This window comes from Peromyscus leucopus, chromosome 5, assembly GCF_004664715.2.
Source record: "Peromyscus leucopus breed LL Stock chromosome 5, UCI_PerLeu_2.1, whole genome shotgun sequence".
Taxonomy (NCBI): domain Eukaryota; kingdom Metazoa; phylum Chordata; class Mammalia; order Rodentia; family Cricetidae; genus Peromyscus; species Peromyscus leucopus.
Window position 1 is genome coordinate 141,691,077 of NC_051067.1, and position 16,194 is coordinate 141,707,270.

The 16,194-nt window shown below is 44.1% G+C and overlaps 1 protein-coding gene across 2 annotated transcripts in view; it reads left to right on the top strand.

Annotated features, from left to right (window-relative positions):
* The window catches only part of Sulf1 (sulfatase 1), a 168,370-nt gene that overhangs the window by 82,698 nt on the left and 69,478 nt on the right, over nucleotides 1–16,194 (top strand). For both annotated transcript variants that reach the window (XM_028864577.2, XM_028864578.2), the window contains exons 3-4: nucleotides 8,369–8,441; nucleotides 8,770–8,991. In XM_028864577.2, the coding sequence (XP_028720410.1) occupies nucleotides 8,820–8,991 (172 nt within the window). In that variant the 5' untranslated portion in view covers nucleotides 8,369–8,441; nucleotides 8,770–8,819. The remainder of the gene's footprint in view (nucleotides 1–8,368; nucleotides 8,442–8,769; nucleotides 8,992–16,194) is intronic.

Sequence of the window (16,194 nt, forward strand, 5' to 3'; positions counted from 1 at the left end):
TTGGCAGAAACAATTGGACAGGATCAGAAAACTGAACGGGTAGCTGGAGAGATGGCTCAGCAGTTAAGAGCACTGGCTGCTCTTCCAGAGGACCTGGTTCAAGTCCCAGCACCCACACGGCAGCTCATACCTGTCTATAACTCCAGTTCCAGAGAATCTAACAGCCTCCTACAGATAAACAGGCAAAACAGCAATGGACATAAAATAAAATAAGTAAATTATTAGGAAAGAAAGAAAGAAAGAAGGAAGGAAGGAAGGAAGGAAGGAAGGAAGGAAGGAAGGAAGGAAGATAAGGAAGGAAGGAAGGAAGGAAGGAAGGAAGGAAGGAAGGAAGGAAGAAAAAAGAAAAAGAGAGGAGAGAAGGAAGGAAAGAAGCAAGCAAGCTGAACAGGGACCTGTGCAATGGCTCATTGCAGTAATCCCAATGTTATCAAGGCTAAGGCAAGAAGGTGGCTGAGGCCAGTCTAGGTTACATAGTGAGCTCCAACTAGCTATAGCTGCATAGCAGAATGCTGTCTTTGAAAAAAAAAAAAAGGAAGTAAGAGAAGGAGAAAGGGAGAGGGAGGGTAGGAGGGAGCAGGAAAGGGGGGGAAGAAAGCTGAGAAGGGAATGATGTTAACAAACAAGTCACCCATTCTGCCTCTTACCTCTAATACTATTTAAACCGAAGAGATCATGGTGTACAACAGTTACTTAATAAACTTAAACAATTTCTACCTTATTTTTGGGCCGCCATCAGATTCTGTTGGTCCACCTGTGGTAGTGTGAAAGAAGATGGCCCCCAAAGGGAGTGGCACTCACTATTAGGAGGTGTGGCCTTGTTGGAGGAAGTGTGTCACTCTGGGGGCGGGCTTTGAGGTCTTTTTTGCTCAAGCTTCCCTCGGTGTAACTGTCAGTCGACTTCCTGTTGCCTACAAGATGTAGGACTCTCAGCCTCAGCAATATGTCTGCCTGCGCATTGCCACGTTCCCTATCATGATGCTAATGGACTAAACCTTTGAACTGTAAGCCACCCCATTAGATATTTTCTTTACGAGACTTGCCATGGTCATGGTGTCTTTACACAGCAATGGAAACCCAAACTAAGACACCACCTACATCAAGTATTTGAAAAACTTCTTCACATGCTGAAAGGAAATATGTAGAAGGGATGTCAGACATGTTGAAACCCCTTCAAAGATGAGTTGATATTTGCTGGGGCAAATTTAGTGTTTTCCAGTAGGAAATTTCATTTATGTTTGCTCTGAAGATGGAAAGTGCCAAAATGCTCACCCTCTCAACAACTCTGCAAAATGTGATCTTCCAAAACATTCCTGTCAGTTATGACATCACCAGTTGTTTCAGGAATATCTTACCTTGAGATCATCCAACTGCCTTGGCTAGTGTTTAAGTATTAGAAATAATCCAGCCTCATGAAAAACCGTAGAGGCACTTGCCTTGATCTGCTCTTGCAGTGCGGAGGGGGGGGGGACGTGGGGTGCACCTGGCAGCCATGTTGTGGACCAGCACTGCCAGCATCACCTCGGGCCTTTCTAGACTCACTGTGCAATCAGTAGAACTAACGTAATTAACCGAAGTTCCAGGTGACGGCCAGGAGCTCCTGCTGTGCTTCTTGAATTATGCACTTGACCTCGTGGTCCTTGTTTTATGGTGGAATGGTTGATCTCTTGAACAGCTCCACTGTAGTGTCCCTGCTTTGAAACTAGGAGCCAAGTATGGTAGAAATGTTTCTTCCAGGAAGGCAAGCTTCCTCATGGCCTAGGAGCTGGAGAAAAGTCAAGGACTTAGCTGCCAGGGAGTGAAAAATTAAAGCCAGCACTTGGATTATGACTGCAGTCTGGATCTTCAGAGTTCCTGTCTGATTCCACTGTCCAAGAAAATGAACTAGCAATGGAAGCATGCAGATTCTCCAAGATTTTGAATTTGGATCAACACACAAATAATGGCAGATATGGAAATTATCTTCCATGATTTGGGAAGATTTGATTTACAGTAGCTTGACTTTCCATCCAGAAATTTACCAAATACAATCCTGTATACTTTTATCCTTAATTGTGAGTAAATACGATCAAGAAACAGATGGTTCACAGGAAACATAAACAAACATCCTGAAATCCATCAGAACTAGAAATGATAATAAATGCTGGGACCTTGGAAAACTCTGTAGCTAAGAGTCCCCTTTGGCTAATGATTCTGAGCATTTTAAACTGGTCAGATGTTATTTGGCACATTTGCTTCATAGTATTTGACCGTAGTGGGCCATCAGAATTATGTGTTTGGGACTCAAACTTCACTTTTTTTTTCTTAATGGCTCAAGCTTCTCACTATTTATAGCTACCGGTTTTCCAAATTGTGCTCATCTGCCCATCAGTGAAAGCTATTTTGATTTCTGCTCATTTTTATGTGCATATCGTATTTGGAGACCCAATGTAAATCACAGGGGGGCTTGTTTAGTTTTGTTCCTCTCTATTAACAAGAAAGCATCACCTTCTGTGTGTCTGTAAGCTTTCAAATATCTCTGAAAGCTGCCCTGTGTTTTGAAAGCTTGGACACTACAATCAGTCCAATCCTGATGCATTACAATCTCTAATATCAATATCACATCAGGTTTTAATAATCCCTCCCTTTCGTGGCTCACACATGCTTAAGTCTTCATGGAACCGAATCGGTAGAGAGAAGAGATTGCTTTGGACAGCTTTGAAATAGGCATTGTTCAGATTGGCCCCTGGTGACCATTTCATGAATGGCTGGTTTTACTTGTGGGCCACATCATCTGGTTTAATTACATCAGCTCCTTTGTGCGACAAGCACTGTTCTTGTTGTGTGCTGAAAAATGAAAGTTGGAAACCAAGTGGAGTCCTTAGTGAGAAAATAAATTCTAGGGGTGGAGCGTCACTAGGTGTGGGAAGCTGAGAAGTCTGGATGAATGTTAGGCCCGCTCCCCCGGTAAGCGTCTATTTGTAAATACTCCAGGGATAATAGACAATTTGTTCAGACATCCATGAGCAGAGATCATAATCACAGCCAAAAGCCCAGGAATACTTGTCTTACAAATAGGACAGTTAACAACTTTAAGTGATAGTACGAATAAAATCTTTCCACTTGCTAAAATATTTCCCATCTTCTGCTCAGACAGTAAACCAAGACAATCATATGGTAAGTTTCAAGTCACTGCAGGTCCCGTGAACCTGTAAATGTCAGCAAAGTGATGATTCTAAACCCCTGCTCTGCTGGAGCCTCTTGGCAGTAATCTATTTCTATCCCTGGGTTGAGACAGTGATCGGAGGCAGATCGATGAAGAAGGTTGGACGAGGATACTACAAGTCAGGCAGGTGTCGATAAAAGCGGACAGACAATTTGCATTCCTGATGTGTTTCACGGCTAAGATCAATGACTTGATCTTCCTGGTGGCCTGTCACGCACTGCTCTTCTGTCCTGCTGTGATGGCATGTCCCGTGACCTCAGGCCAGGCTTGCACTCTCTGCCCAGCACATGTGCAGCTATGCTTATTAGTCCCTGGGGGGCAAGTACGCAGCCACAAGGTGACAAGCATGAGCATCTTGCCGTGAAAAGACTTGGAATGATCCATTGAACAAATGAGAGAGAAGATCTGAAAATAGTATTTCCTGGTATGAGTCGTGAAGAGGGCTTTTTGAACTAGCTGTAGACAACTATCCTGAATTTTAGGCTTACTTGAAAAACGTCTCAGAGCAAAATTGACTTTAATATGGTCACTGGATTTTTTTTAAGTTATTCTATAAATAGTGAATGTTGGGAGAAATGAAACTAATTTCCGTGATCTGCCCTGGGCTAGGAGCTAAAATCCAATGAGGCTGGGGACTAGATTCCTTCTGCCTCTTTTGAAATGCTAGCCATTCCTTGAGATCTCTTTCTTGGTCACCACCCAGTGTGAGCCCAGCAATGAGCTTGAATCTCAACTCTGCCACTTTTTAACCTTGGAGAGCAGAGACACCTGTGGGGACCTTGATGTCCTAGAAAGTAGGTCAGCGGAATTCACTCAGCTGTAGCTTGATCTCTTAGAGTGAAGGCAGGTGTTCCTCTCTCCTACACACAGTTTGACTAGGAGACAAGTGTGTGGAGACATGCCCTTGAAATAGAGGTGTGCCGTCTAGTTTTTTGGAAAATAGATATTTCTTTCAACAAGTGTACTGTGAGCATCATAAAACAAAAATTATCACAAAATAAATTTGTATTGGGCTAGATTTGTGTACATTACAGAATCGGACCAAAATACAGCATGTCTAAAAATCCCCTAAATCTGAGCTGAGTGTGATGGCATGTGCTATAATCCCAGGGACTGAATAAAATTAGTTACGCAAGTTCAAGGCTAACCTGGGCTACATAGCATATTTCAAGGCAATCTGTGCTACATAGTGAGGCCTTGTCTCAGAAAAACCAAATCTTCAGCATCATATATTGCCTATCTCTTCTGGAGGGACCAGAGTTTGATCTCAGGTCCTTAAAGCATGTGAAACATGCACTCCACAACTGAGCTACCACCAGTCTTTGAAAAGCATGTTTTTAGTGCTATGGGATGCTTAAATGTTAAGCAGTGATTATATTTTTTCATTACTTGATATCATGAATCTGTGTGTAAATACATTTCTTCATTACTTTAGATGCTACGTGTCTGTGTGTAAATAGACATATACATAAATCTTAAGCATGCACATGTCAGTGTATACACACATAAACACACGCACAAAGATTAAGTGTGAAGTATTAGTGGACTTATACATATGTGGAACAGCAGCTTTGCCCAGCAAAAGTTCCTCCCTCACCAGACTTCCCAGTGCCCCTGCAAAGGGTAGGCCCACACCTCTAGCTGGGGACAGTCAGTGAAAGGTTTTTAAATGTCCTGAGTGAAAGCGTGAACAGCACTGCAAGATTCTTTAGGGTTTTTTCCTTCCTTCCTTCCTTCTCGGTCCACACACATCTATGAGAGACTGGCTGGGCAGAGCACAGCTACCTCTGCATGGGACCTGTAGTTTGAGTGGCACTTACTCATTTTTGCAGCTTATTTGTTACCAAAACAAACTCTTCTAACTAATGCTAAACATTTTGATATTAGAATGCAAATAGAGGGACTGGAAATGTGGGTCAACAGAGTATTTGATGCCCTTCCAGAGGATCCTAGTTAGTTTTCCAGCACCTATATTGGGCAGCTAGCTACCTCCTGTAACTCTAGTTCCAAGGACTCTAGTGCCCTCTTCTGGCCTCCAGGTACAATGCGCACGCGCGCGCATGAGCACACACACACACACACACACACACACACACACACACACACACTCACATAAAAAAATCTTTCAATAAATAAATAAAATACAAATTGGCTATATAAAGATGTAAAATCAAAGCCAAATCTAATAGATTTTGTGGGATGCAAAGGAAGTCCTGAGTGAGTGTGTGCCGTTGACATGGGCACAACCATGTCAAGGACCCCAAAGCCTTAGAACCTTGGGAGAATGGCAAAGACCCAAGGTGAATCTCCAAGAAATGTTCAGCTTTGCTCCAGGACCTGAGTGTGGGGGTGTTGATAGTGTGTGCAGAAAACGTCCACCATGGTGTTCTCTCTTCACTCCTGGGTATTTATGGCCAGAAAACTGTTCCCCTTCAGGGACTGCTCCAGTTGAGATTAGCTAAGCCTGTCAACTTGACCCAGCTATGTGCCATAAGCCCTGCCTCCTTGTTTATCTGTATATTGTAAACATATATAGTGAGCTTCTGGGATGCTGCGACTTCTCCAGTCAAGAACCCAGATCACTCAGTCCCACCTTCCGGTCCATTTCTACCTTTCTTCATTCTCCCGCCACTCCAGGCAGGCTCATCATGGAGCTGAGCTAGTTGTCAGAAATACCAATAATAAATTTATTGTATATTTCAAAAATTGCTGAAGCCAAATGTTCTCACTAAAAAAAAGATAATATGGATGCATTAGCTAGCTTAATATAATTGTTCCACAATGCACACATATGCCAAAGCATCACATTGTGCCCCACACAGTTATACAATTAGTAGTCAACTAAAGATAATACTTTTTTGTGCATTTATTTATTTGGGGTGGAGTGTATGTGTGCCATAGTGAGAGTATGGAGGGAGGCAGACAACTCGTTCAAGTCATTTCCCTCTTTTCACCGCGTGGGTTCCAGGGATCAAACTCAGGTCCTCAGGGTTGGCAGCAAGTGCCCTTGTCCACCCAGCCATCTCCATGTAGATTTCTTTCGCACCTTTAGCTCAAGGAAGGTCATGTACTAGGTAGGAGCTAGGAACATTGCTTTGTTCCCACTGTTCTTTATTACAGTGTGGTTTCTAAAGGCAGTTTGTGCTAGGTGCTAAGTGTCGGTTTCCTGGAGGAAAAGGTAAAGGAAACAAGATAAAGAAAAGAATACCTAGCCATGTTGACCGGGTTCCAGAGAAAGTTATCAGCATCAAAATTGTCAGGAGTCTTCCGTTCCGTCTGTGCTCACTGCTGTCACTGCCAGGAGCTCTATTTCCACGTCACCCCTGTTAGCAGAGGGTGGGTCACACTGCCGCCAAAGCAAGAGCCAAACTCCAGCTCGGTCTCTCTTCACACACCCGCCCTTGCAGCCTCTGGGAGGTGAGAAAAGCCACGCTGCTTACGGGGCCAACCCTAGAGGGAAGGTCTGTATTAAAGAGCTAAGCCTGAACCACGTTGAGAGCACAAAGCTGCTCTTTGCTGTCTGGCTTCTTTTCCTTCCCCCCTCTTCTGCCGTGCTTGGATCGGGTTTCTAGTGATTTAAAGCAAGTGCACAGAAACCAGGCAGTCAGAGCAAAATAATTGCAGGTTTGGGGTTGTTAGCATGCTCTGCAATTGCTGGAATAACCCTGAGTTAAGGGGGGGAGACGCAAAGAATTCTACTTATTGACTTCCCAGAGCACAGGATCAGTTGGAGTTGCCTTGCATATGCCCTGCAGACAATCAGCTACCTAGGAGAGACTCAGTGCAGGCATTAAGTTTTTATTCCAAAATCTATGGCTTGTTGAGCATTCAGCACCCCCACACGCACAAACACATGAACACACAGGGTAATTATAGGCTGCAGAGTGGGAGACATTGGAATTGTGTACAAAACAGTTTATAAAGTTTTAAAATAACAGGGGCACGAATGTGCATATGTTTGCACAAAACAAACAATGTGGATGATGGGATGAACACATTCTTTCTTCTTTTGCTGCCTCGTGTCCACCTCCAGAATTTAGAGCATGGGCGTGCGGGAGGAACCCCTCCCCTGCTCTGTGATGCCTGCGTCTAAGCAGTCCTGCTCATTTATCCTATGCCAGCTTATTGTTGCACATCAAAATACAGACCCTCAGGTGTGGGGATGGAGTGGCTGATGAAGTGGGCTGCTATCTAATTAGTTTCATGAAAAGCTTCTTTTGTGGCATCACAGAAGCAAGGGAAATAAAAGAGGCCCTCGCTGCCTTCCAGAAGTCTGAGAGATGAGCTTTCTGCAGATTAGTGTTCCAAAGTGGAGGGACATTTTTTTCCAGCCCTTTCAGAAGTCTCCTCCCGCACAGCTTTGCAAAGATTTCTGTTCTGCTCCCCTCCGGATTTCATTTATTTATTTTCTAATGTGGAAGGGCAGCCTCTCACCTCCAGCCTCAGAGCCAATCAGGCATCTCATTCTGCAGGCTTAGGTCCATAGCAGCAAAGGCAATGCCTGTGCTGGCCACTCTGAACCCTGTCCTGACAACAGTCAGACTGGCGACTGACTGACGGCTGGAGGGGACTCTGTCATCTAAGGCGCCACTGTGAGAGCCAAGGACTGAACAGAAGGACCAGCCTTGCTGTCAAGAAGTGCTTTGCCTCTGGTGATCGATGGGGACAGTTAGGAGCTTCTCGGTGGCTGGAAAAGGTGGCTCTGGCACTTACTTGTTAAGAAGTCTTTGTGGGCAGATGACTCTCCTGGGCAGTGAGTGACATAATGCAGATGATATATGACAGCTTTGCATTGTATGCTGCTTGGTAGATAGTAAGAGATGCCCGTGATTAAGGCTTCCCTAGGCTGCCCTGCACCAGCCACTCTACACACTCAGGTGCGCTTTCCCAGGGGCCGGCTTCTCTCATCCTTTAGTCTAGTTGGGGATTTTTAAAGAGAAGAGATGATGCACTAGCCACTGTTTGTCCAGCCACTTAGGAAATGGAGATGCTTTCTGAGTCATTGATCAGCAGTCCTGTGCGCTGCCCTCTCTGCCTTTTGCAGGAGGAGGAAAGAGCGTCAACATGCCACGTGCTACTTGAAAACATGAACTCACATCAAAAGTCTGTTTTGAAACCCTTGACTGATGCTGCCTTTGTATTTTTCCCCTCTCTCCTTTCTAGGACTCCATCTGCAGATGTTCTGAAAATCTCTGAGTCTAGAAATTGATTATTCAACCAGGATACCTAATTCAAGGTATTAGCTCTTGTCAGGAAGCTTTCACAATTGAGCTCGGTGCTGCAAACCACACTTTGGCAGTGGATGGAAACAGGGAGAGTTGGACGGAGAATAAAGGACAAAGGAGATTTTGCAAAATAATCAAGTCCTTAGAAACCTCCCCTGTGCGAGTGAGGTTTGCTCCTGACTCCCGAGCAGCCCTGTGCTGGCAGTCTGAGTTTCAGCTCTGGCTCATTTGTAGCCCTTTTGCTACAACTGTGTTTGGGGTTTGGATTTCATTTTCATTCCCCCCCCCTTTCCCTTTCTCTCTCGACACCTCCCCCATTCCCTACCCCCCAACTACCAGAACTCAGAAGACAGACGTATTGTCAGCCTTGCAACATTGGACCAAGTACAATGAAGCGTTCTTGCTGGGCTCTGCTGCTGGCTCTTCTGGGCACAGAGTTGCTGGGGAGCTTGGGTTCCACCGTGCGGTCCCAGAGGTTCAGAGGAAGGATACAGCAGGAACGGAAGAACATCCGACCCAACATTATTCTTGTGCTCACCGATGACCAGGACGTGGAACTGGGTGAGACTCTCGATTTTTCTTTGACTAGTCAATCTTTTTTGATTTAGATGCTTTCCAGAGCCTTGGTTGTATCAGAGGTACTTTAGGGGCTTGATACTTTGCTGGCTGTCTCCGACAATCCTTTAGTTGACACAGCAAACTTGTACTGACCATAAACCATTAGACTGGTTTCAAAGTTACTTTTCTGGTATTACAATTTTAAAGCAATTTTTTTAAAAAGGAGCCAGGAGAAGATGGAGGATGAGGGTAAGCCTGGGAAACCACAGAGGTCAAGGGCTTGATCTTTTACTTTGTAAACGCAGGACTCACAGCAGGGTAGCTCACTCCTATAATCTTAGTGCTTGGAAAGTAGAGATGGGAGAATCAAGAGTTCAAGGTCATTTTTAATTAACTATATAGTAAGTTAGAGCCAGCCCAAGAAGTATAAGACCCTGTATCAAAAAGAAAAGAGAAAAAGGTAGGGAAAAAGTTAATTTATGAAATAGGAGGAAAGTGTGTCAAAGCTCATGAGAGTGTGACTTTCTCTGAATGTGTATAAAAGATTGATATAAAAAGAATTTTCTTTCTTTCTTTTGAGATAGTCTCAAGGTATAGTTCCAGCTGGCCTGGGACTCCTTATGTTGCCCAGGCTGGCCTCAAACTCACAGAGATCTGCCTACCCTTGCCTTCTGGGTACTGGAATTAAAGGTATATACCACCACGCCTGGACCTAATATACATAGTCGGAACTTATCAGTGTTCTGTGTGTCCTTGTGCTAACTCGCCACGCCTGGGTCTGTGCTTTTGGAAGTGTCTCTCCTGAGTTCGTTCAAGAGCGCTCAAATGAAGTATGCTTGTATGAATGAAGTGGCTTTGGCTCACCTCTGATCTCTTGCTTTCTTAACAGCCCAGCCCTGGAGTCTTAGCTGTAAGCTCTTAGCCAGGATCTTCCAGAATTCCCTAAAACAGATGCGAAGTTTTTCCCACAGGCTGTCATCTCCACTCCCCACTACCCCTCCTGTAGCCCCATGCCTTGCCCCAGGGCATGGATCAAATGTGCCTACCTGTGCTGTTCAACTTGAACATGGGGAGGATTTGAGGGGGAACTCCCAAGGTTTGGTCTTGAGGATCAGACCATGGAATCACAACAAAATTAATTGCTGGGTTTCAACTGGGAGCTGGTGTACTAAAGGCCAGTAGGGGAAACCGTCTCTGAGTCTGCTCTCTGGTTTCACATTTAACAAAAAGGAAAAGGTATATTGATTTTCAGGGATTTTTTTCTATGAAAGGTCATGCACGTACAGCTTTAGGGTGTATGCTTCTGGGTATTTAAATGCCTTCATTCACTTACAGGGCAAGAAAATGTAGGGCTCGTCCCTGACTTATCTTCCTTCACACACATCTCTCATCCCTCATGCAACTGAGATCTCTAGACCCTTCCTCCTTGTTTCTCCAGTTTCTCAGACCCTTCATGCTCAGTCTACATCCCATGGCTAGAGTTACCTTTGAACTCTCATATCCGGTCACTCTTTGGTTAAAACCCTTGAGTGACAGACCTTCTTCCTGTTTTCTCTGTAAGCAGGTTAGCTGAGGCCTCCCAGCCCCAGTGACTCTCAAGGGTTCTTCCATTCCCCTAATGCCTCCCTCAGTGCATCAAGAAGCAACTTTTGCTTACTAAAGCATGTGTTGGTCCCCATTCCCTTTTCCCATCCCATGTTTTTCTGAGTCTTACTGCCTCTACTTCTCTGTAGATGTAACCAACCATCTTATTAAATAAGAAACACAGAACCAATGCAAAGAAGAAAGCCAAGAGGTCAGAGCTAAGAGCTAAAAACCTTACCCTTCCTCTCGCGGTGGTCCTACCTCTCCAAAAGAGACCTACTTCCTGTGTGTCTGTCTTATAAAGACTTTATGTTCTGCCTTCTCATTGGTTGTAAACCCAACCACATGACCGCCTCATCACTGCCTGTAAACCCAACCACATGACCGCCTCATCACTGCCTGTCTGTACAGACCTCCAGGTCTTCTATGGTTGGTTTTGAGATTAAAGGCGTGTGTCTCCAATGTTGGATGTATCCTTGAACACACAGAGATCTACCTAGCTCTGCCTACCAAGTGCTGGGATTAAAGGCGTGCACCACAACTGCCCAGCTTTTCAATGGCTTGCTAATAGCTCTGACCCCCAGGCAATTTTATTTATTAACAAACAAATAAAATCACATTTCAGTACAAGTAAAATATTACCATATTCTCCCCTATACCTACCTGGTGAAACACTACTTGTTCATGAGCAGCTCAGGTGCCCCACACTTGAGTTTGGTGTTCCACCCCAAACCATCACCACCCTGCCCATCAGAGGATGTTTCCTTTGCACACCCTTCGCCACGTCTCCAGGATACCTTTCTAAGCCTGTCCCTCCCACATACCCAGAGGTGAGGGCTGCTTTCTTTATCTACAGTCTAGACTATAGCAGGTGTTCAGCAAACTTTGGATAGATACACATCGGTTCTGAAATAGATAACCTAACTCCCAGAAAGGAATGCAGGTGTCCATCATGTCCTTTCTCTTCAACACTACAGTCCTGGCTTAAAATAAATTAAGAAAGAATTATCTGCTACTCTTATTTTAAAATCAAATTCAAGTTTTCTGCCTTGTCCTACAATAGTTCTCTAGTGAATATTTACAGAATAATTACTGAGTACTGGATTCTCCTGGGTTTAAAAAAAATACAGTGGCGGGTCTGGAGAGATGACTCAGAGGTTAAGAGCACTGGCTGTTCTTCCAGAGGTCCTGAGTTCAATTCCCAGCAACCACATGATGGCTCACAACCATCTGTAATGAGATCTGGCACTCTCTTCTGGCATGTAGTTTACATGAAGGCAGAACATTGTATACATAATAAATAAATAAATAGATCTTTTTTAAAAAAGGAAGACAGAAAAAGATACAGTGGTAAACCCGACCCAGTCAAGGTCCAGGTGTTAACTGCAACTTCGGACTTGCCCTTACCCCCCCCCCCCATTTTCCTAGCCAGATGACATGTCAAGCATTCACCCACTTAATTTTCCCAGCAATCCTTGAAAGGCACTGCTCTCACTCGAGATGGTTTAGAGAAGTTGTGGCCAGTAGACACTGGAACTGGGACCTGTCTTAGGTTGTCACGGCTGCAGGCTGAGCTACCATCTGCCATCTGTTGGTCCATAAATGGACATTCACTAAGACCTTCCGAAAACCAACCTGTCAATTCCCAGTAGTGCTCTGGGGGAGAGACACGCAGACTCAGAAGAGGGGTCCTGTCTCCCACTCTGTACCCAGTGATTAGGGAGCACAGCCATGCATGGATCAGGTGTTCACAGGAGACCTTTCTCAACAGAGAAGCTGTGACTTAGGTGGTGGTTATTGCTTGGTCCTGGGTGGCACATGTAGTTCTTTCGAACCTCACCATTATAGCTGTCCTTTGTTTTTACTACTATCACCATTTTTAACCAGTTTGGTCTGTTAAGTACACCCATATTGCTGTGAAAGAAATCCCCAGAACACTTTTCACAACCCAAACCATGGAACAACTCCCTGTTTGAACTTCCTCTCAGCCCTGGCAGTCACCATTATACTTTGTGTCTCCAAATTTTCCTCCTCTAGATAGCTTATGAATAGAATCATATATCTGAAATTTTGTGAGTGCCTTCAATTCACACAGAGTAGCGTCCTCTGGTCCATCCATGCTGTACCATGTGTGAGAACTTCCTTTCTAGGGCTGTATAATATTCCATCCAAGTATACCACATGAATCACACTTGTTTTAGCTGTATGCTTACTGTTGGGAATTTGAGCTGTTTCCTTCTTTTAGTACAAGTGAATATTACTGCTACGAACACACATGTGTATGCATCTTTAAGACCTGGCCTTTAATTCCTTTGCAAAAGAGAAGACCTACCGGGGAGTGGGATCCATTGCTGAATCATAATTTAATTTCATTTTTAATGTTGTGGGAAATAACAGTGTTCTCCATAGCAACTGCACCATTTTACATTCCTTCCAACTGTGTACCAGAGCAAAATTCCTCCAGATCCTTGTCGACGAATGTCATGTTTCCGTTTGTCTGTGCTTGTGTTTGTTTGTCCAGTGTGCAAGGCGGCATCTCATCGTGATGTGGACGAGTTGCAGTTTATGGTTTTTACTTTTCCGTGTGAGTATGTCAAGTGCTCTGAGAGGCGATTGCTTTGGGAAAACTTTTTTCTCCTGGAGGCTCCAAGCAGTTGGCTGCTGCACATCCAGAAAGCTGTTACACACTTAGAAAACACTTTTAAGAAAAATTATGACATTTTTAATAGAACATTTTTCTTATTTGGAAAGAATGAAACCATTACGAGCCTGCCTGGAAAGACAACGAACTGAGCAGGGCTCTGATTACAGTTTAAAAACGAAGCTGGGAGGGCAAGGCACGCATTCAGTTTGTCCTCAACTATCAGGGCAAATAAATAAACTAGTACTCTGTAAAGCGCAAAAGACACACGAGGAACTCATTAATGAAACTGCTGGACCCTTACATGTGGTGCCAGAGAACACCCATCTACACCGCTGTGAATGAATCGTGTCATCCCACCCAGGTGGGCGGGATGAACAGCGATCAGCATCCCGGGAGGAAATGGCGGTGGGGAGAAGTCACAGCTCAACTCAGCATCATCTGACTGGCACCTGCTTCTTCCAGAATTCGGGAAGCCCCTGATTTGGCCCTGATTCTAACGATGCAGGTGCATAGGAGAAGGAGGAAAAGACTTTTAGAAAAACAATTTTTTAACTGACAAATTGTCTGTTATCTGAGATTCATACAATGGGTTCTGGTTACTCTGTCCCCACCCTCCTGCCTCTTCCTGTGGTCGCTGTCAACACATCCCTTCTGTACCGTTCTGAAAGCATGGAAATGATCAACGTGAAGTTCAGGATAATGGCTACTTCTGGGGAGAGAAGTCTCCAAGAGCGTTCACAACATTCATGTTTTCTTTTGACTCGAGCAGTAGTGTGTGTGTGTCTGTGTCTGTCTGTGTATGTGTGTGTGTTTGTGTCTGTGTATATGTGTATGTGTGTCCGTGTGTGTGTCTACGTATGTGTCTGTGTATATATGTGTGTGTTTCTGTGTGAGTCCATGTGTGTGTGTGTGTGTGTCTGTCTGTCTGCCTGTGTGTGTTTCTGTGTGAGTCCATGTGTGTGTGTGTGTGTGTGTGTGTGTGTGTGTGTGTGTGTGTGTCTGTGTGTGTCTGTCTGTCTGTGTGTATGGGGCGGCTTTGTTAGATTTAATAGATGTGTGACTCGACCCTGCTCTTACCCACACTTCAAATATTTTACACATCAAAAGAAGGAAATTTTGAAGTACTTGAGAAACTCTTAACTTTTCAACTAGAATTAGCAAGATGGAGAATAGGTGCTCATTCTCTCCCAAATGGTTCCATTTTGAGAAACAAAACACTGTGGATTGGATCATGCTTTGACTCAGCATGGCATTGCTCACATGTTTTGGACTTGCAGTGACCCTGTCCTGCTGGTTCCCTTCCCTAGATAACAAGTGGAATTAAGCTGTAAGCTTGTGGAGATAGTTTGCCTATTTAGAGCAGAGCAATAGGTTAGCCTATAGGTGTGTGTTATTTGCTCATTGCAATTAAAAAAAAAAAAAGGAAAAAAAAAAAAAAAGAAAAAGCCAGGCATAGTGGCACATGAATTTAATCCCAGCATTCAGGAGGCAGAGGCAAGGTGGATTTTTGTAAACTTGAGGCCAGCCTAGACTATGTAAGTCCCAGGCTAGCCAGGGCTACATAGTCAGATGCTGTCTTGATAAAAAGACCAAGACTTTAAAATACTGGTTGTCATCTTTCCTCCTCCTCCTCCTCCTCTCCCTCCTCCTCCTCCCCTTCCTCCTCCTCCTCCTTCTTCTTTCTTCTTTCTTCTTCTTCTTTGTTTTTGTCTTCTTGACTTTTCAAAAAAATTCTGAAGAGTGAGAATTGTGCTTCCCAGAGACAGTCATAGGCTAGCGGGTCCCCCCCCCCAGGTATTTCAGCCACCCCCTTTGGTGGAGTGTGACTCGCCTGCCGCTTATCAATATTGCTACATTGCTGTGTTGAACAGTCAGAAAAGAGTTCTTAAACCTACATCTCTAGTGAGTGTGACATTTGGAAAGACGAAAGCCAGGTGCATCTTCGCTTGTGAGCTGTGTCTGTGTAGCCGTGCAGACATGCCTTCCATTCCCACAGGTCTCAGCATCTAAGGGCCTTTTGCTTTTCTTGGGTGGGGGAAGGGAGTCATGAGTTTTAGTGAGCTGGAAACTTTCCAGACAGATTTATTATCTTTCTTCTTTCCCTCCTTCTCCAACTTGTTTTTCCCTCTCAGTTTTAGATGAAAACATTTGTGTCCACCCCCAACACTGAATAGCTTTGGCAGAAAAATATACTGCTTTATGATGTTTTTCTTGTATTTTTAGATTAAAATATTTACTATACCAATACATTCATGTTTAATATGGGAAATATTATCATTGAATAGCCCATTCTTTGCCACAGAAGTGATAGTGGTTAGCATGAGAAATTGTGCTGTATTAAATAGACAACCTAAATATTTAGTATGAATGTTACTTAATCAAAAAAACTCTGATGTTGACAAGCATATGCTTGGGCTGAGGTGAGCAGAGGGCAATGGATAGATAGCCATAGGAGACTGGATACGAGCCCTCAGCATCCTGTTCCAGCTGCCATGCCTGTGGCTTCTCCACCATGCTAGGCTCTTAGCCCCCTGGAACCATAAGACCAAATAAACCCTTCTATGAGTTACCTTGGTCATGTCGTTGTATCTCAGCACCAGAAAAATAACTAATATAGGACTCCAACAAATATCAAGCATATTGGATACTCAAATCCCACATATAAAATGGAACACATATTCTGCCGTTTACTCTGGAGTATTCATAATCCCCCATACCATATAAATACTTTGTTTATACTTGTGCTATATTTAGTTTGAATAATGATGACCCCCAAAAAAGTATCTTCAGATGTTCAGGACATTTTCTTTTGTCTACTGAATTTTTTGGATCCTTTTAATATTTTTGAGTGCTTTCAATCTGCAGTTGGTTTGAAAGCCCCAATGGGGAACCCACAGATATGGAGTGCCAACTGTGCGGCCCTAGCAACAACATTCCTGCATCAGGGGAGCTCATCATAGCATCGGGAGATTCGCTTC